Source organism: Numida meleagris, chromosome 3 (assembly GCF_002078875.1).
Source record: "Numida meleagris isolate 19003 breed g44 Domestic line chromosome 3, NumMel1.0, whole genome shotgun sequence".
Classification (NCBI taxonomy): Eukaryota; Metazoa; Chordata; class Aves; order Galliformes; family Numididae; genus Numida; species Numida meleagris.
The window spans coordinates 12072517-12092077 of record NC_034411.1 but is presented as its reverse complement, the minus strand read 5'-3'; the positions used below and the strand labels follow the sequence as shown (position 1 = coordinate 12092077).

The 19561-nt window shown below is 45.0% G+C and overlaps 1 protein-coding gene across 3 annotated transcripts in view; it reads left to right on the top strand.

Annotated features, from left to right (window-relative positions):
* Positions 1–19561, top strand: part of COQ8A (coenzyme Q8A) — a 34766-nt gene that overhangs the window by 11973 nt on the left and 3232 nt on the right. For all 3 annotated transcript variants that reach the window (XM_021389512.1, XM_021389513.1, XM_021389514.1), the window contains exons 3-11: positions 351–755; positions 1997–2063; positions 3683–3757; positions 10115–10237; positions 13531–13616; positions 14703–14843; positions 15772–15853; positions 17266–17359; positions 18195–18336. In XM_021389512.1, the coding sequence (XP_021245187.1) occupies positions 351–755; positions 1997–2063; positions 3683–3757; positions 10115–10237; positions 13531–13616; positions 14703–14843; positions 15772–15853; positions 17266–17359; positions 18195–18336 (1215 nt within the window). The remainder of the gene's footprint in view (positions 1–350; positions 756–1996; positions 2064–3682; positions 3758–10114; positions 10238–13530; positions 13617–14702; positions 14844–15771; positions 15854–17265; positions 17360–18194; positions 18337–19561) is intronic.

The window sequence follows — 19561 nt, the reverse complement described above, 5'->3', positions numbered from 1 at the left end:
AGGACAGGAAATGCATTTAGTGTTTAGGAGAGAGTCTAAAATGCACTGACTGTTTACCTGACCACAGGAGGACTAAAATTGTGTTGACTGGGGCATCTCCAGGTACTGGTGTTTGAGAATCTATCAATGAATTTGCCCGCATCAGTGGGGCTGGAAGATGGCCAGTAGTTCCAGGTGTCCTCAGCATCTCTTCCTTTTTTTTTCCTGTATTATGCTATGAATGTGACAGAGTCTCAACAAGTTAGTTATTTGACTTTGAGCCAAGCTGCATGCCCTTTTCTGAGGACCATGGATGAGTAGGGAGCAGGTTTTAAGTTCTTTACTTCAAGTATTTCTATTACTGTTTACAGGAACTGGGCAAACAACAGGAGAACTTAAGTGATCTCGGTGAGGATTTTGGGAAAGACTATGACTTCTTGGCACAAGAGCCATCAGATGCTTCGAGGGACTTCTCTGCTGCCCCCAGCAAGCCTCATGAACACAGCAGTGAAGGCCCTGCTTACTCTTACACTACAAATGGACCTTTTAAAAACGTTGGTGAGACTGGAGATTCTGGCCTGGGTCAGAAGCCTTTCCCTCCCAAAGTGGATGCAAGGTTATTTGGAGGCTTTAGGGACCCTGGAAATCCTTTTGCTGCTGTCTTTGGACAAAATAGGGCTTTTCACCAAGATCATTCCTCTGTTGGTGGATTAACAGCTGAAGATATTGACAAAGCCAGACAGGCCAAAACTGAGCAGAAACCCTATAAACAGATGGTATGTGTATGTTTGTGTGTGTATTTGTTTTAATTATAGGTTCTTGTTACTATTCTGGATTATCCATAAGTCACTTTCTCCTGTGTTTTTATATTTTTCTTTTTCTGAAATTCCCTTTTGGGGAGGCAAAGATAGAAGTGCCAGCGATTCTTAATCCAGATTTCTATGACATCTATTCTGGTAGTTGATTTTCAGACTCTCCTTTCACACCTACTCCCTTTGTATCCAACATTCTGATGTGAGAGGATGTTAAAAATGCCTATGCAGGGTTAGGCTTAAACTTCACGTTGACAGGAGTTCTTCTTTAATTCACTGGACTGTGAAGACTCAGTGTATTGATGCAGTAATGAAGGGTCTGTATTTCATCCCAGTTTTTGAGGTGAAGTGTTGAGAAGGCATGGACAGTTTGTAGGCTACTGTGGTTTGAAGACTGCCCTGAAGGGTCTGTCTTCTCCTTGAAAGGCTCTGTCTCCTTTAGCTAATGGTCTTGCTATGGCCATGAAGAATGGATTGGACCTAAACTTCTCTCAGCAAAGGCCGTGGCTTCCTGCATTGTCTTGTGGTCCTCCTAGAAATGGATGGAATGTTGTCCTCAGCGTTGGTAGATGGGAGAGTAGCATAGAGCCCTGAAGCAACAGTTGTGATCTATGCCCTTGTACGAGCCAGCACACAAAACCCACAGCAGAATTCACAGTGGAGGTACTTGCCTTCTGCTCTAACCTGCCTCCTACAAACCTAGCATCAGGTGCTGCTGTGGGTTCACTTACTCAGGGTATTGCTTCAGTGAAACTGTATGCTTCTGCTTTGGCTGTTTTGCGGGGAAATCATCTGCGGTCCTGTCAATCTGATGACTTGCCAAGAGTTTTAATTGCGTGCGTAGAAGAGAGTGTGGCATTGGTTGAGATTGTACTGCTTCTCCAAGTTCAAAACTTAAGGGCTATGGAGGTAAAAAATGAATATGGGGTTTCTAAATGTGGTTTTCGGCTTTTCTGTCTTTCCCACTCTTGTCCATTTCTTAGTTTAATGTATTTTTGAGTTTGGTGGCAGTATTTTGCAGTGTGCTCATTTGAAAATCTCCCACTGTGTATTAGGCTTGGTGCTCAAGAAGAGCTTTCTGTAGCACAGATATGCTCTTCAAGAGTTCTTGAAGTTGCACTCTGTATTTGCAGGTAACTGACTGTATACCCAGTTCATTGTGGATTTCTTTTTTTTTTTTCCTTTGCCCTGTCTTTCTCCGGCAGCTAAGCGAACGGGCCCGGGAGCGAAAGGTTCCTGTCACGAGGATCGGGCGGCTTGCCAACTTTGGAGGTGAGTTTGCACACCTGCATCTGCACAGACTGCTTGATGGCTGGCTGTGACAGTGCTCCTCCTAAAGCAGTTGTTGGTTCTATTTTTGTGTTAAGCTTGCTGATAGAAAGGTGCTTTCCCACAAACACACTGTTTGGCTCAGAGCTTGATTAGGGCTTTTTCATTACAATTACGGCTCTTAGCCTTTAGTCAGAATGAAGTTGCACTTTTCATCCTGTCTTTGTTGCTCTTTTATCGTCTCTGACTGCCGAGGAAGGTAGTACTTGTCTGCCTCTCTTTGCTACTGACAGTCCTCACTGGATTTGAGTTGTTTGTTTTTGTGGTCAAGGTCAAGTAAGTTAAAAAGATGCTGAGGAGGTCAAAAGCAGTTTTCATGTAACTGTTCCTGGGGTTCAGAAAGCTGAATTCCCATGCTGTTGGCATTATGGCCCTCACACTTGAATTATCCCTCCTCCTTGTTTATCTCATTGCATATTTTTCATTGTCCCCAGATGTACTAGGGAATACTGATCTCTGCTGTGACATGAAGGCATTGCGAGGTGATGAACGTATTATTAACAGGGGGCAGAATTACATGGACAGCAGAGTTCTGGGAGCAAAGAACATGTTGCTGGAACAATTAAGGATGCTTTTTTTTTCTCCAGTGCTTTTCTTGCTCTCCCTACTGAGCTCACGTTTCTGTGGTGTGAGGCACTGCTGAACTTCGTCACATTTGTACGTTTTCATATGCTGCTTGCTGCAGCTGGAGTGACTACTGGTAGCTGCATTTATAGTACTAAATATCATCCTTCCATTATTTATTTTATTTTTCCATACCATAGTTTGAAATGGTGAAACAAATTATTTGACTGAAGATGACTGAATTTTAAGTGCAAAAGATATTTACTCAGTGGTCGTGCGTAGCTTGGCACTATTGAAGAGTCTTCAGAAGTTGTTAGTTCTGTACCATAAATCATGGAAAAGACACTAAAAATATTTTGTTAAGGGCTTTTAAATCTGTGTAGTGTAAAGTTAAAGTCGTGGCATTATGTAAAAGGATTTTTGTTTATTACACATTTCTGTCTTTTGCTCTATGCCTTTAAATGTCTATGTGCAATGGAAATTGGAAGGTTGGTGTGAAGGTAAACCACCTCATAAAGATAAGATGGTGTGGAAGCAGCCCTGCGTGCAGTCCATGCAAAGGCCTTGTAACGAGCACTTTGAAGTCAGAGGCAGCTAAGGAGTACAAACAAACGTGGATGTTTAAACAGTAGGATCATAGGATCATACCCTTTTGAAGGGCTTTATCTGAATATAGTTTTGCTTCCTCTTATCGTGGTGATGCAGAGCTGGGGAGATGGGGGGTGTCTATTCTTTCCTCTGTTCTTCTGAACCCCACAATTTGAGTCTTCAGCATGACCTGAGCCAGAGCACAGTGCTCTCAGTAGTGCCTAGTGTGCTTTATAAAAGCTGGCCATCCCGGACTGGCCAGGCCTATGACACCTGGCTGCCATCTAATCAAGCTGTTTTGCAGCTGTACTTACGATAATGCTGTTTAAGATTAATTACAAAAAAAAAATGCTTCTGTATGTAGTTAAGATGAAAAGTATTTTCACTCTGACCTGCTTCTTATTTTAAAGGATTAGCTGTTGGTCTTGGCATTGGGGCACTGGCAGAAGTTGCAAAGAAGAGCCTTAGACCTGAAGACCGTAATGGTAAGCTCCTTCTGCATCCTCATTCTTTTTTTCTTTCTTCCTTTTTTCCTCCAGCCGCTGACTGCTTGCATAACTGTTTGAAAGACTGTATTCTTTTGAAAGATGAGAGATTGGTTAGTTCTTTTGTTTTTAACGTAATCCTTCTATCCTTTTCCTATTGAAGTAAGCCAGAAGCTCAGTGTGTAGACTGTGTAGTTTATTTTCCCATAGTCGCACATGAGCGTGAATACTGTACTTGTGTCTGCTCTTGGACTGTGTTGGTACAGCAATGTTTTTGAACTGTTCAGTGAAACCGTGCAGTTCTGTCAGTACACAAACTGTAAAAGAGCCCTTATGTCTGAAAACGTCATGCTGTTATTGGCTGTGGACTCTTCGAAACGTAAGGATGTTCTGCATAGTAGGAGTTTAGAGGATGGCTATTCTCTTCTGCTCTTAAGAGAGACAAAACACTTTGTGCACATGCTAAATGGCATTTCCCTACTTCTAGTATCTTTCATTTGTCTTTCTCTGAACAATTTTTGTATACATGCGGCTTATTTGAAGTTGGAGGTAAAAATGTTTCTGAGTTATACCTGGCTACGTTACGGTGGTTTCTTTCTAAGCTTATGCTTTGGTAGATCATGGTGGTACAGAATGGTACCATGCAGGTGAATGGCTTAGGGCCTAAAAAGTACATGGTGTTCTTTCCTAGAAAATGTAGGATTATTATAAACTTATGGTTCAAGGCACTTGTTCCTTATCAGTGAAATGCTTTGGTGGCATGTTGCGGAGTATAAAGTTGTTAAAATTATTGCAGGCTGTATGGTCTTCAGCTGCTCTTCATGTTTAGATTATGTTCATATTTAGATTATTTCCAGTGATGAGAAGGAACTGATAAAAAGGATAAGCTTTTGCAGTTAGAAGTTTAAAAGAAAAAAAAAGTCAAATTGTTTCTTGTTCAGAAGCATTGCTTTGTGATAACTTACAAGTACCCAGCAGTTCCAATTTACTCTGTGGTCATCAGTATTGTACTATGAGGCCAGTTTGTGTCTTTCCCACTCTTTTTTTTTTTTTTTTTTTTTTTTAGCAGTGAGGGAAGGATAGAGACTGGGGAAGTGAGAACCTCTATTCCAGGAGGTACTGGAGTGGCTTAGAATTAGAGAAATAAAAACCAACCAACCAAATTACAATTCTGTACCTCGCTCCCTGAAACAAACAAAACCACCAAGACCACAACAACAACAAAACAAATGCAACCCCACAGAAGAACTAACACATTCCTGGTGGTGGTGGGGAAGGAAAGGATTGTGAGCTGCCCAGGATGCTACCTGATAACATGTGCATTTTTGTATTCCCTTACAACTAGGCAATGCAGAGCAACCCAGCAAAGAAGGAGGATCCTTGGCAAAGAGTTTTCTCTCCATGACCTGAGGTTTTTGAGGCTGGATGACTTTCTTTGCTTTGATTTAAGAGCATGCATGTAGGCAAACATGACCCATCCTCTAGAGAATACTTGAAATCTTTTGCTTTCAGCGCTTGTGATGTTTGACAGGTTGTTCATAGCTGCTGGAAGTTAATGATTTGCCTTGCTTTAAGCGGAGAAGGAATTGCACGGTTGCTGGTATTTCTCTGCTTGTCAGATTATTTTCTAATTGGGCACCCACTAAAGCATAAACATGAGCTTGCAGAGCTGTGAAATTCGCTAGAGTACATAAGCTTTGTTTCTCAGCCTTACAGCATGAAAAGGGATATATATATATTTATTTATTTAGAGGGCAACAGACACTTTTTTTTCTTGAAATAAGGAAATTGTAGCTTAAGATTTTTTTCCTCTTGCTAGGGAAATGATTGTTTTCCCGTGTAACTGTAACCTGGGGCCAGAAGTCTGCTCCGCAGGCTGAGTCATGTTCTGGAGAAAGTAATTTTCTTGAACAAACCTTGGTTAGTATATATGGCAATGAAGGCTGCTGACTTAGATGCTGGGCAAGGGAGTTGGAAAAATTACCTGGGTTTTATTTTTAGCTGTCTTACTTGCTTTCATTTTTACTTCTTGTCTTGCTGTTGTCTGCTTAGATCTTGGAGCAGTGGTTATACTGTGTAGAGGAGAATTGGACAAGAGTGGTAAGTGTTGAAGTAAGGCAGAAGGAAAAGACTATTTCAGCCCTTATGCTTTCTTGGAGTGTCTCAAACCAAGAACATAAGAAGGACTCTGGGTGATCTAGGCTCTCACTCTTGCTGCTCTTCAGTTAGCTACAGCCTCTAGCTATAGTGTCCTTGGACATGATTTCCACAGAACTTTACAGTGGATATGACTTTCTCTAGGGAGACCTCATTATGATCTTTCAGTACTTGAAAGGAGCTTACAGACAGGATGGGGACCGTCTTTTTATGCACGTTTATAGTGATAGGACAAGGGGGGATGGATTTAAACAGAAAGAGGGGAGGTTTAGGTTAGAGGTTAGGAAGAAATTCTTCACTCAGAGGGCAGCGAAGCACTGGAACAGGTTGCTCAGAGCTGTGGGTGCCCATCCCTGGAGGCGCTCAAGGCCAGGTTGGATGGGCCCTGGGCAGCCTGAGCTGGTGGGGGCAGCCCTGCTCATGGCTGGGGGTGGGACTAGGTGATCTTTGAGGTCCCTTCCAACCCAAACCATTCCATGATTCTGGATGAGACCTCTCTCCGAGGGCTCTGCCCCTGCAGAAATGCATGGCTGAGGACACGAATGCAGATTTGAGTCCAAGATCCCATTTTCTTACTGCTCTTTCTGGCAGTACCAGCCTTTGCTATTGTAGGAGGAAACCTCTTGCATAGCTACCTCTACCTCTTTTTTTTTTTTTTTTCTGTAAACAGAGAAACAAAAAAGTACCTCTGCACTCCAGTGATGACTTCAGCTTGAGGCAGTTATGCCCGGGTTAAGACATTTTTCTGGCTGCCAGCAGCCAGGCAGCTCAGGCTAAGGTGCCTCTCTGAGAATGACACATTATCCTGTTTTCTGGAAGTTATTAGATGTTGTTCCTCTTGCTACTGCTACACTATATTAACAGTAATTTCTTGGAACACCAAACAAGTGGGACACATATGATGAAAGGCACGCCTGAGAATTTCCCACTTGCAGTGGCACCCAGGAGTGACTGGAAGGAGTCTTCTCCTGATTTCCTTCCCTCCTGCTCAGTCGGTACAACTGAAAACGTCACACTTGTAAAGCAGCTAGAAACATTCATCCTTCAGACACAAAATTGCAAGCCCAAAACTCCTGAGCGACAGGCCACTCTAGTGTGGTTTGTACTTCTGTTGTCTTGTCCCTGCTGTTACCAGAGAGACTGTCTGTTTTCCTGCACGTTCTCTAGTAACAATGCTAGCATAAATAACTTCCACCACCAATTTCTATGTGGAATTGCAGGGGCCTTTTAAAGGGCCTGAAGGCATATGGCTGCCGTCTTTAAGTGCATTAATAACTGGTTTGGTTCATCTTGCTCTTTTATTAAAAAGGATGGCTGTGCTTTATTTCCAGTGTGAATTTTCTTGTTAGGCTGATTTTAAAATATCCTCTTGAGTCACTGGTGTCTGCAATGGCAGTCACTGTATTTAGTGCATATGTAAAGTGCAAGGCTTAGAGGGAGTGGGTATGGGAGAGTAGAACAAATTAGCATGAATAGAAATGAAATGCTGCCCAGTTAAATATTGCCATTACTAGCCGAAAGGCGCTCTGGATTCAAGGTCAAATTTGTAACTTATTAATGACCTGTATACTAGGCTGTCCTGATAGGCAGTGTGCCAGGCCTGGTAGAGCCCCAATGGGCTGAATGTCAGCCCAGGTTTGAACATATGTGTGTTTCTTTAAGGAAAGAAGAAATAACAATCTCCTTGAATTATTAGTCATAAGTGCTTAGGTTATATTCTGAACTGTTCCCTTGCTCCAAGGTCTGTGTGGCAGATGGTCCTAAAAATAAATACATGCGATGTCATGGAATTGTAGATTGGCTTAGGTTGGAAGGGAGCTTGGAGATCATCTAGTTTCAACCCCCTTGGCTGCCAAGGCCCCATCCAACCTGGCTTTGAACACCTCCAGAGATGGGGCATCCAGAGCTTCTCTGGGCAGCCTGTACCAGTGGAAAAAAATATTCTGATCTTGAGGTGGAAAGGAAACAGTTTCTAGTATCAAAAGTTGCTTGCCATCTCTGGGAAGAACTCAATGAAAATTGACACAGGGCATATTTTGATGAACTGTGTTGCGCATTATACCTGTTGTCTTCCACCTACTCGTGGAAGACTACGTCTGTTTTCTGTGTTGTTTCTTCACTGACATCTACATTAAAACTGCTTTTGACTCTCACTTTCAGGTTAGCTACTTGTTCGTGCCCACTTTCAGCAATGTACATAAACAAGCAACAGCTAATCACCTACTCCTGGACAGATTGTTGATGAGGTAGTACCCCTCTGGTCTTGATTTGAATGAGTAGCTTGGCAGGAAAAGAGAATGAGGAGTGCCTGTGTAGGGCTTTTTCTCTGATTAAACTCTGTTAGGGTTCATTTTCTTCTGGAAGTGACTTTAATCATTAACTGACTCTTTCATCCTGCTGTACTCTCAAAATAGGGTATTTGCGTGTGCAGCCGTTATGAAGGAAGGTAGGGCTTTAACTTATTACTTTCCTTAGCTCCAGTGTGTCTGGAGCTTGTGAGAGGGACTGTTTGTCTCATCATTACTAAGGACCCAGAATTTTTCTTATGGGACAGTTGAGAGCCAGAACTCAGAACATGCCTTCAAGCATTCCAGTATTTTTTTTTATTTTTTTTTTTGCCCTGGCCAGTCTGAGCTCTCTCTGTATACATTCCTGAGAGCTAGCTGGAGATGGAGAGGATCTCTTGTTGCTGTAATCACTGTACAGCACATGAGTAATTTCCATCTGTCTGAGATCATCACAGCCATTGCAGCTGCTGTGCCCTTTCAGGATCTGCTTGTTGTATTTGTTGGCTTCAGCTGTTCCATCCTTTGTGCCCTTTCCTCTGAAGTGTTGAAAACAGAGTAGCTTGAAGATCAACATATCAGCTCCAGGCTCTGTGGCCTGACTATAAGGCCTGACCTCCCTCCTGCTTGGCTCTCTGTCAGCAGGCGCTGAGCAGCAGCTCCAAGAGAAGTGGTTGGTGGATGTCTGCCCACCCCTTCTGTCCCTGCTCTGTGAGCTGGAGGAGCTGTCCTACTGGAGAAGGAGTTCTGGGTTGCTTCACCCAAAGGGATCAAAAAATCAAGTCACTCTTTCCCTCCTCCTTTCCTCCTCCTTCCCTTTCCTCTTTAAAAAGAAAGAAATAAAAATCAGTCAGTCTTTACCCATTACTGGGGACAGGAACGTGTATATTTGAGTCCGTATATTTTGGACCATGTTTTACATAAGCTGTCGCTTGCATTGGAACAAATAAATGTAGCAACACTGGGATGTTCTTCTGTCTAAATTCGGTATTTTTCTCAGTAGCAAGTTGCCCATAAGAATTGGTGAGAAATGGAACACATGCTTGAGGATGTAGGAGGGAAAGATACTTGGAATTGATTTCCTCTGACAATTGTCAAAGAAGAATGCGGTATCCCAGATGAGAGCTCCTGCTGGGCTTCTCCTGTGAGAACTATCTCCTTGGATTTGACTGGCTTCATAACCTGATCATAAAATCTGCTGCTTTTTCAAGATACTGTATGCAACCATGATGTTTTGGGGTTACGGTGCTGGGACAGTTCATTTTACCTGTGCATCAGGAGACAGTGTTTCATTTTGATTAAGAAGATGACAGTTATGGACTCGGAAATGTGAAAGCTGTGTCTGCTTTCTACAGATGCCTAGTGCATGCTTTAGAAGTACAGCTGCACAGCAATATGTGTTCATGTATGAATGGATGTGTTTCAGGCAAGAATCACTGGATATGGGAAAGTAGGTTGGGTGCTGGTATTGGTTCTGCTCCCACCCTGTGAAATGCTAGCACGTTTTCAGACAATCCCAGTGTGCTGTCAAGGTTTTTGACAGTTCCCTTTGCTGTGTTTCACCCTTGCTGCTCTTCGGAAGCTATGGCTATACAGCAGCCTATGTCATAGAACTTGGGAGACCATTATGTAGTGCGTTAGACTGCACTATCTGGTACAGCCAATTCAAACACCAACATCCTGGACAGTTTTCATAGCCTCCAAGGATATCTGTGGTGCTGTGGCTCATTGCTGTTGGCCCTCAAGCCAGCAGTGCCCAAACTGGAGCATGATGCGTATATCCACAGTTCGTGCCCCTGGGTTGCAGTGAAGACTGGGTTTTAGTCCTAGTTTGTTTTTCTCTGAGGAAAGGCAAATCTCCTCTTACTGAGTTGAGGGTGATTTTCATCCATAAGTTTCTTCTCCTTGCCCTCAGGAAAGAAAGCAGTGATGGATTCCAGCCCGTTCCTGTCAGAGGCCAATGCGGAAAGAATTGTGAGAACCTTGTGCAAGGTCCGGGGAGCAGCGCTGAAGCTGGGACAGATGTTAAGCATCCAAGGTAAGTGGGGGCATAGGTCCTCAGCTACCCTCATTAGCAGCACTGGCTGGTGGGGGCAGTTGGCTTCTTTTAATGTGTTGTGAGCTGTCTGAAATGTGTCAGTGCAAAGTGAATGTGAACGCTAGGCATGTGGCTTTCTAATGTGAGAACAGGGACAGTGATATGTTTGATTCAGTTCAGCCTAATCCCAGTCTGAAATAACTGATGTATAGATTACATACCACTGCTTTCCCAGTGCCCCTGTTGTAGATCTGAGCTCAGTCAGGCACACAACTGAAACCAACTGAAAATAAGATGACTCTGGAATGTATCACACTCTGCTCACAAGCAGGAGAAAGACAAGAACGTGATCCTGTTCTTTGTTCACCAGAAGTGTTTGAGGTTATATCCGCAGCCCTATCCCAGTACAGCAACCTGTTTGTGATTTACACGATCAGAAACTTCGCTGATAATCTTATCAAGTATATAAAACACTTTTCTTTCCCTCTTGAAGAGATTTCATACTGACTTGCTGCATCAGGCTCTGAAGTCAGCGATCACAGATGAAGGCATGAGAGACAGCTGTGTCTCTACGCTTAAGTGTTAGATTACTCCTGGAAGCCAGCAGTTGTATTGATTTCAAACCTTATCTGAACCTGCCTGCTTCACCTTCCTGCCCAACAAAATGAAGAAGGAAAGAACCAGCAAAAAATAGCTTTTCAATTTGTCTGGAAATAGCTTTTAATCTGTCACTGAAACAGAGTCAGTTGTCTGAGAGTTTGAAGTACTCAGCTCGTTTGGCTTGTGCTTCTACTTGAATTTTTGTAGGTGTTTACTGAGGCTGGATCTTGTGTTGTATTATATAACTTGAGCTAGCCAATAGAGCAAGTTCAGTTCAGTGTTCCAGAGTACCCTCCTTGTGGTATTACATCACTGTTCATTTGCTCATCACGTGTTCTGAGTGTGTGCTGGGCTGATGGCAACACTAACAAAGCTTGGTGGCAGGCAGCAGCTGGTTTGTCAAAGGCTGCCACCTGTATGCTCTTTTCTCACTCTCCAGAAGCTGCCAGGTGTTGCTACCAGCAGTTCACAGTGCAGATTCAGGAGTTCATCTGTTCCTTGCTTTGTGTGGCCAGTGCCTCACATATGTGGGGTGAGTGAGCCATGTCTGGAAATAGGCTCTGAAGTTAACTTACGTACTGTAGATGGAGATTAACTTAAAATTCTTAGGATGCTGTTATGAGTTGCACCTGATACGTGCCCAGAGCCTGGTTGTAGAGGTACTAGCCTGGGATGTGAGTGAATAGGGGACAGCTGTGAAAGACCAGCTCTGAGGAACAGAAACACTCTGGATTTTTGTCACTTGTCGGCTGTCTCCTAATGTTGCTGAGCTTTGGCAGGAGTTTGGGACACATGCCAACTGACTTCACTCAAGTGTCAAGAACATACAGGACTTTAGCAACCTTAGTGGCAGTGCCCAGTCCTCATCTGACTCTTGTGACAAGGGTGTGGAGTGCTGCTTTGCTTGGGGAGATCACAGGCCCTAGAAACCCTGCTGTGGCACAGTCATGGTGAAAGATACTTCTAGCCGTGCAGCATATCCCATTCGTGGGTTAGCTATTTGCACAAGAAGTTTTAGCACAGTTCCTGCCACTTCTTGGGCTTCTCTGTAACCTAGTGAGTTTGAAATGGCTTCTTCTGTTAACAGGGCTGAGTGCTAATTGAGTATAGGTGCTCTGTGTTGCCTTGTTGCAACTGAGCACCTGCAGGCTAAACCCAGAAGTTTCAAAGTGGTGACCTTAAAAACCTTGATGTCCACTTCTGGGAATCAAGAGATCTGTTAGGGACCCACATTCCTGAAGGTCACACACAGAAAGGATGCCAAAACCACTCTGTGAAGGTGCATGTGCTCTGGGAGATAATTGGGAGATTTGTCAGTTTTAAGGGGAGTTCTGTTAGTGCTTTTTAATGTTGCTCTCTGCATTATGTATTTTTACTCCCTTCCCTTTTTCCCCCATGTTTCTTTCCACTCCACTTCCCAGGACAGACAGTGGACAGTGCTCATAAAGTAGCTGTTTTTCTTGTTTCCTGGGACAGACTTAAAGCTGTAGGTGTATTTGTAAATGCACATCAATGATGCACTTTTATATGAATATCAGAAACAAATGCATAGGTTCTCAAAAATAAGGCTGCTAGCCTGGGCTTGTTTCCAGAGTTGGGAGAGCAGCAGAGAAATCTCATTCTTCTACAAGTCTTAATGAAATCAAATGTTTGCCAGAGCAGGTGGCTTTTCCCTGTTGTAGAAGCCTTTTGCTTGCGGGAGAGGACCAATCTGTCAAGACCCCTCTTCTCCCATGCTTTCCTATGGGGTAAAATATGTTTGCTAAATGCCTTCTGACACTTAAAAACAAGTTACTTTTAGTTGTCTTTTTGGTCGACACAGCTGCTTTTCATTTGAGTTGTTTACAATAGCAGATGCTGAATAGTGGTTACTCCGGGTCCAGCACTTGCGTAAGTGGTGTTTTAATATTGCACAGCTTTCTAGAGAAACTGCTGCCCCTTGGAATGAATTGGATTAAACCACACCACGAACACGGGGTCATTGGGATGACTCTCCAGAGGGCTTCTCCTGCAATCTGTGTCCACGACACGGCATCCTGTCTGACTTGCTGTACTGCTGTCAGCAAGAAGGGCTGGCGGATGACAGGCCTGGGCAGAGCACTTTGCTCTTTGGGGTCGTGCAGCCTGCCATCTTACCAAAAGCCTCCGAGCTGTGCAGAGCTGCCCACTGCTCTTGGTGGTGCTGCTACTGAACGTGTGGGATCTGTGTCAGTACTCTGTTTCTCTGAACAGAGACAGTGACCGTCACGACAACGGAGGCTTGATGACAAAGTATAAGAGGTTTCTCAGCGTATTTTCTGGTGTATTCATACTTCCTCTTTCCATTGTTGAGAGAGGATGCAGAAACTTTCTCTAGCTGCAGCAGGAGATAAGCTTAGGAGAAGTTCAGGTAATATGCAGTTTTTGATGAGCGTGAAAAGGAAGGAGGAGCTTTTTCCTCTCTTGCTGCCTGCCTGCAGGACTTCTGTATGGCTCATTTCCAGAGGTGTGGTGCTTCAGGAGGTCTGCCTAAGGGTTCGCTTCTGGGCATGGTATTTATGAACTAGAATTACACCTCAGTGAAGGTTATGAAAGTGCTTGGGGACAGGAGAACCTGACTTGTTTAAGTGCAGACGTCTGTTTCTTTGCATGCTGAAGAACAAGTAGAGAATGCAGTGCTTGTGCTGACTGCTGTTTGCTTTTTCCCTTGGCAGATGATGCCTTCATCAATCCACACCTCCAAAGGATTTTTGAGCGTGTACGTCAGAGTGCCGACTTCATGCCAATAAAGCAGATGATGGTGAGGAACATTTCTTTTCCTTCCTGCTTACTAGGTAGGAGGGGCAATAACAGAATAAATGTCATCCGTTACGTACCTTGGCGGGGAGGCTGACAAGTACTTCTATTTTTTTAAGAGTATTCCTTCAGTAGAGGTTGCGTCTTTTCAATTGTTGGTGACATCTGATTCCTAATCTCAGCTATGTGCTGCTATTTCTCTCCCATACATAGAAATTCAGCTCTGGGCAAAGGAAAAATGTGGGTTTTGTATGTCCTGAGGCTATGCTAGTGGAACTGGAAGTTATACACAAATATGATCATATGGCTCTTGTTTAATGTAGCCTCATGTTCTTTCTCATGGATGTTAAACCAGTGTTTTGAAATGCCTAAATCCCATTTTAAAAACAAACAAGTCTTAGTCTGATGGAAATTTTGGCAATTTTGTCCTTTTGGTTATATCTAACCCAGTTTCAAGAAGAGTTAAAACGAAGCAGGCTGTTTGCTTTCCCTTGTGTACATGTTCTCTTTCTCCCTCTCTCTCCCTTGGATAATTAAGATGTGAAGGGTAATGTGGAAGATGTTGCTAGTACTACTTACCTTCTGAAAGACACTGAGCAGAGCCAGCACTTAAGTTTGGCAGTCTGGCAGTATAACAAAAAAGCTGTTAATGCAGGTTGTGGTGTTTAATTTTCAATATTGCCTTTAAAGAGAATCACTCTTGCGTGCCTGGATTGCTTCTGATCAGCTTGGTGTGATGAAAGAGAAGGGCTATCTAACTCCTTGCTTGCTTTCTGGAAGATAACAAGTGGCCCTAAGAAGGCGGCCGCTTTTATTCCTAAGACTGGGGTGTTTGTGCTCAGGATCCCTGCTCTTCAGGCCACAGTAACACAGCCTCGCATAGATCTGCTCAGAATCAGTGTAGTGAGGGGGAACCGCTGCTGGCTGGACTACTCCATGCAATTGCATGCTCACTGAGAGGAAGGGAGGACAATCTAGAAAGCAGAGTGTAGGTACTCAGTGCAAGTGACCTTAGAGAGGAACATGATTTCAAAAAAGAAAATCTTAAATCCTTGCCTTCTATCTCCTAATGCTTTCCATTCATTCGTAGAAAACGCTGAACAATGACCTTGGCCCCAACTGGAGAGACAAACTGGAATCCTTTGAAGAACGCCCTTTTGCTGCTGCTTCAATTGGTCAGGTTCACCTGGCGCGCTTGAAAAATGGGAAAGAAGTTGCTATGAAAATTCAGGTGGGCTTTACAGACCAGCCTCTTCTCTTGCTTGTGCTCCACAGAGAGGCAGTGGAACTGCATAAATATATTTAGTGCTTAATAGATTAAAAAAAAACCCTTTCATGTAAATGAAACTTGGATCTAGCAATGTCATACCCTAATTCTAGTGGAGGAGAAGGACAGAAAAGGCTTTGCAGCTTGGGCCAGTCTCTGAGCCTAGGTGAGCGGGAGACCTCTCACATATCCCTGCAATGTGGGGCTAATGGTGGTGTCAGACTGCTTGTACCTGCTAATGCTGTGTGCAAGGGTTCTACCTGCTCCATGGTCCCAGCTTGTCTCTGAGATATGCACAGGCCTTGAGAAGAAGCACATGCTTCTTCTCAAACTAACAGTGTCCAAAGTGATCTCTGAAGTTAGGCCAAGGTAATAGCAATGGAAAGTGGCACCAATGTGTGTTTTGCTCCACAACAGTGTAGACTGTCTCACATCATTACAGACTAGGTGAAAAAGAACAGGAGGAGGAACCTTTGCCAGAACTGGGCTGAGGTCTCATTGCTTGCCATGCTGCTATGCATGAAACACTGGGGCTATCAGTGGCATGTGCTTTCAGCTGTGTTAGGGAAAAGGCTGATTGCCACCACTGGAATTTGTGTGTCTGAGGGATTCGTGTGTTGCTGGGATTGATGACTCAGGATTTCTTTCACGTGTTAGAGAGTCCATGTCAGAGGAACTGAGAGGTGGTTCTCTTTGCCAGGGGTGAATCTCACTCGGGCTCTGTGTGGCCCATTTTAGATGCAGGGCATTAAACAAAGGAAGGATGTGTGGCTCAAGTATGCCCTGATACATATGTAGGCTGTAGATAGGAATCAATTTTATCTTACCTGTACAGCTAGATTCCCTGAGTTTATCCAGTCTCAATGCTGTCCTTTCCAATTCTGTCCTGCAGTACCCTGGAGTTGCCCAGAGCATCAACAGCGATGTTAATAACCTGATGACTGTCCTGAGCATGAGCAATATTCTGCCTGAAGGTAAAAAGACCAAGTCTTGTCCCTCTGATACATGTTCAGTTCTGCCAGCGCCTTTCAAAATGCATCTTGCTTACTTCTCTCCATACATTGGAGAGAGGAAACAGTGGAAAGAATTTAGAATTCCTTAGTCTGCGCAGGAGGTGATTTCTTACAGAAAGCAGAACGTAGTGGCTGTGGATGCAGGGCCAATTTGGGGAGCTATACTCCGCTTCCCTTTCCTGATGCAGAGCTGCCACTGCATTTACTGAGTATGTCCAGTGTTCACTCAGTGGGATAGGAGGTTCACCTGTTAGTTTTTTTCTTGGTCATGCTCATACACACATGTACATGCATGCTGTATGTGCACCTGGCAAAGTAAAGTGCTCTTGTCTGTGTGCTCTTTATAGTCAAAGACACACAGGGACTCTTGGCAAAGTCTGAAGTGTCTGGGTGTACTCCCTTTTGATGGCTTTCTAGGCTTGGAGCATGGCAGTGGTGACATAACGTAGTCACGCTTTGTCCCTGTTATTTTCTGGCACAGTTGGCAGAACTCGTTCTTCCCTGTGCTTCCTGTAGCCCTCTCTGCCTGTCATTCTCCACTCATCCAAAGTTGCGGAGAGATGGAACTGTTGGACTGGGCATTCTCGGAGTCCCAGCACGAGTACACCCATTTTTCAAGAGTGAATGCAGGATTTACTGCTTTTTTTCCCCAAACACCTGTGTGTGGCAGCTGTAAATCACAGCGGGACTGTACAAACATTGTCCTTAAGCCAGGCTGCATGCTGACAAAGTGATGGTTCCCCTGTGGTGTCTGGGCAGGGCCCTGCAGAGGCTGCAGTCCCAGCTGTGTGTGGCCCAAGGCTCAGATGGGTTTTCCAGCTCCAAGACTGGGAAGATCAGATTTGGCAGTTCAGGCCCTGGCCGTGTGCTGCTGCAGCTCACTCATAGTCATGCTAACAGTTTTTGTGTAGCGTTCCTAGTTGCAGGCAGGTACAGTCTGGAGGGTTTTTTGTTTTGTTTTTGTTTTTCTTGCATTTGCCAAGGCAAGTTTTTGGGTGCTTCTGCTCCTTGGTGCGTCTCACTGCAGAGCTGTGTCAGCACCACACAAGAGCTGCCCTGAGCACAACACAACAGCAGCAATAGGCAGCTTGGGTTAAGGGCTGGGAGAGCGGGGGAGGTGGGTCGGGCTGTACAAGCACAGAGTGAATATACGCTGCTGTGCAGCAGCTGCTTAGCTACAGCCTAGGATTACTTGCAGACCTGTATCGACTTGAAAATGCATGTTGGTCTCTGGGGCTTCTGCCACTCTTCAGCCCAGAGCTGGCTGGACAGCAGGTTGTCCCTCAGCTGCAGCTCTGGCAAGCTTAATCTGAGGAGCTTTTTTTTTAATTTCCCTGTAAGCTTTCTCTATTTTCTGGTGTTTGGCTTTTAAGGTTTGTTCCCTGAACACTTGATTGAAGTCTTGAGCAGAGAGCTGGCCCTGGAGTGCGACTACCAGAGAGAAGCTGCCTGCGCCAAGAAATTCCAGTACGTTCACACCAGTGCCTTCAACCTATCTCTGCCTGTGCGCGTGAAATGCAGAGAGGTGCCTTAACTTCAGGGGCAGGGGGGAGGTGAATTGCATGCCCTGAGGACACAAGGGAATAGTTTGTGCTCATGATCCCCTCGTGTTACCACCTCTTCTCAGCCAGGTATGTTTTCATTTAGCTGAACTGTTGCTGAATGTTGAAGCTAGGGGATGCAGCAGGCAGCTGGTGTCCTCTCTTTCAGCATGAAGGTACTGTAGTAACTCTTGAGGCCAGGCTGCAGTGCTGTTCTATGTTACCTTATGCCTAGCTGTAGTAAGCTTCTCTTTCATTGAGGAGGGTTTTCAGTTCAGCCCTCTCACAGCAATTATTGCCATCAGCACCAGCTGCTCCCTTTTCTCACTACAGCACTGGTGTACAGATTGCTTTTACACTAAGTCTGGATCTGGGAGTGCTGCAGGAGGCTGGATATTCCTCTTTGCCCCCTGCAGAACTGTTCCTGTGGCATGGCATGGCTTGCTCTCTCTGTTTCTTCTGTTAATGCAGTCTTGCCCTGAAGTGAAGTAGGTTGAGCAAAGGAGCCCAGTGCCCTCATTATCCTAATGCTGCTGCTTCAGCAGAAGATGTGACCTCAGGAATCATCAGCAGCTGTAACACAGTGGCATGGCTCCTGGTGACTTGATCCCTACTGTAACTGCTGAGCAAAACGTCCCCTGGCAGCACAGCAGTGCTGCCTTAGGTCGCATGAAGGGGCTGTGTGTTACGCAAGGTGTTGCGGAGGGACTTGCGTGCTCATGGCACTCCTAACCTTTTCCTCTCCTTTCTCCATGTCCTAGGGAGCTGCTGAAAGACCACCCTTTCTTTTACGTCCCAAGAGTGGTGGATGAGCTGTGCAGCAAACATGTCCTGACCACAGAGCTGGTGTCTGGTTTCCCCTTGGATCAAGCTGTAGGGCTGAGCCAGGAGATACGAAATGAGGTACTGCTGGGTGGTCTCACTTTTCATGCAGCTCAGAGAAGCATGCTCGGGCCTCCCTGCTGATTGGGAGGCTGAGAGTTTGTGGAAGGGCAAACCCTGAAGACTACAAAGCAGAGCTGGAGTCTCTTAAAAGCTTTCTGTGCAGTGAATTAGGGAGCAGTGCTGGGCTCTTCCTAGTCTGGTTTAGGCCTTACAAACACTGGCAGTCATGCACAGGGAGCAGTTTGGAGAGGATGAGTGGCGAGCTGGATGAAGGGAAGGTAGCCTGAGTAACTTCTAGGTGCCTTGTTTCTCTTAGATGACCCTATTCCTCGGAGGAATTGCTAGCTAGGGGAAGAAAGGTTTTGTTTTCAGCTGTTCCCTTGGGTGAACATGCAGAAGTATCTCCCCCCACATGCCCAAATGGCTGGGCATCACCTCTGAGGCTGAGGTCTGCTGGAAAAGTACCTTGCAGGAAAAAGGAGCGAGGATGTGGTGGTGGCCAGGCATTGGTGCTGAATATATCAAGGGGCCAGAGTGCTGTTGTAGGAGAAGCAGCTGCTCTAGTAGCAGAAATAACTACCCTGGTATTTGGGTATGGGTATTTTTTTCTGCCTTGGTGTGAGTTGCCAGCTGTTAGCAGGTCACTGGGGAAAAGTGCAGATCTCGGCACCATGCTGGGCTTGAAGCTGTGCCAGAACTGGTTGCCTGTGATCCCTGAGCTGCTTGTCCTCTTGAATGGGCTGCTGCACCATCAGGGCTACTTTTAACAGGTTAGCAGGCAATGACTTGATGTGGTGCAGCTTTTCTTCCTTTAAGCAAAGAACTGAAGTGATTGGCATAGCAGACCCACAGCCTTCTGACCCCAGTGGCAGCGTCTTGTAGCAGGGCCTGGCTTGTGTTTGCTGCTCTCTTCCGTTTTGAAACTCATGCTTCATTGGAAGACAGGCAGAATGAGGCTGGCAGTTCTTCTCCAGAATAAGCTCTAGCTTAAAAATCCTCACAGAGAAGCTTTGCTGTACGTAACAGCAGCAGGCTGGCCAGAGACTACTGTTCTTGACTCCCCCTATGCCTGCCAGGCCCAAGCTGTATGCTTACTGCTTCTCCCTTAATAGGCTGGACCTAGCTCTGTACGTTGTTGAGCAGCTTTACAGGAAGAGGCTCTCCTCTTTTAGGTTCTTTTGCACCTTTGACTCAAAATGCTGTGAAACAGGGCATCTTGAGTCCTGTGAGCCACACTGGCTTC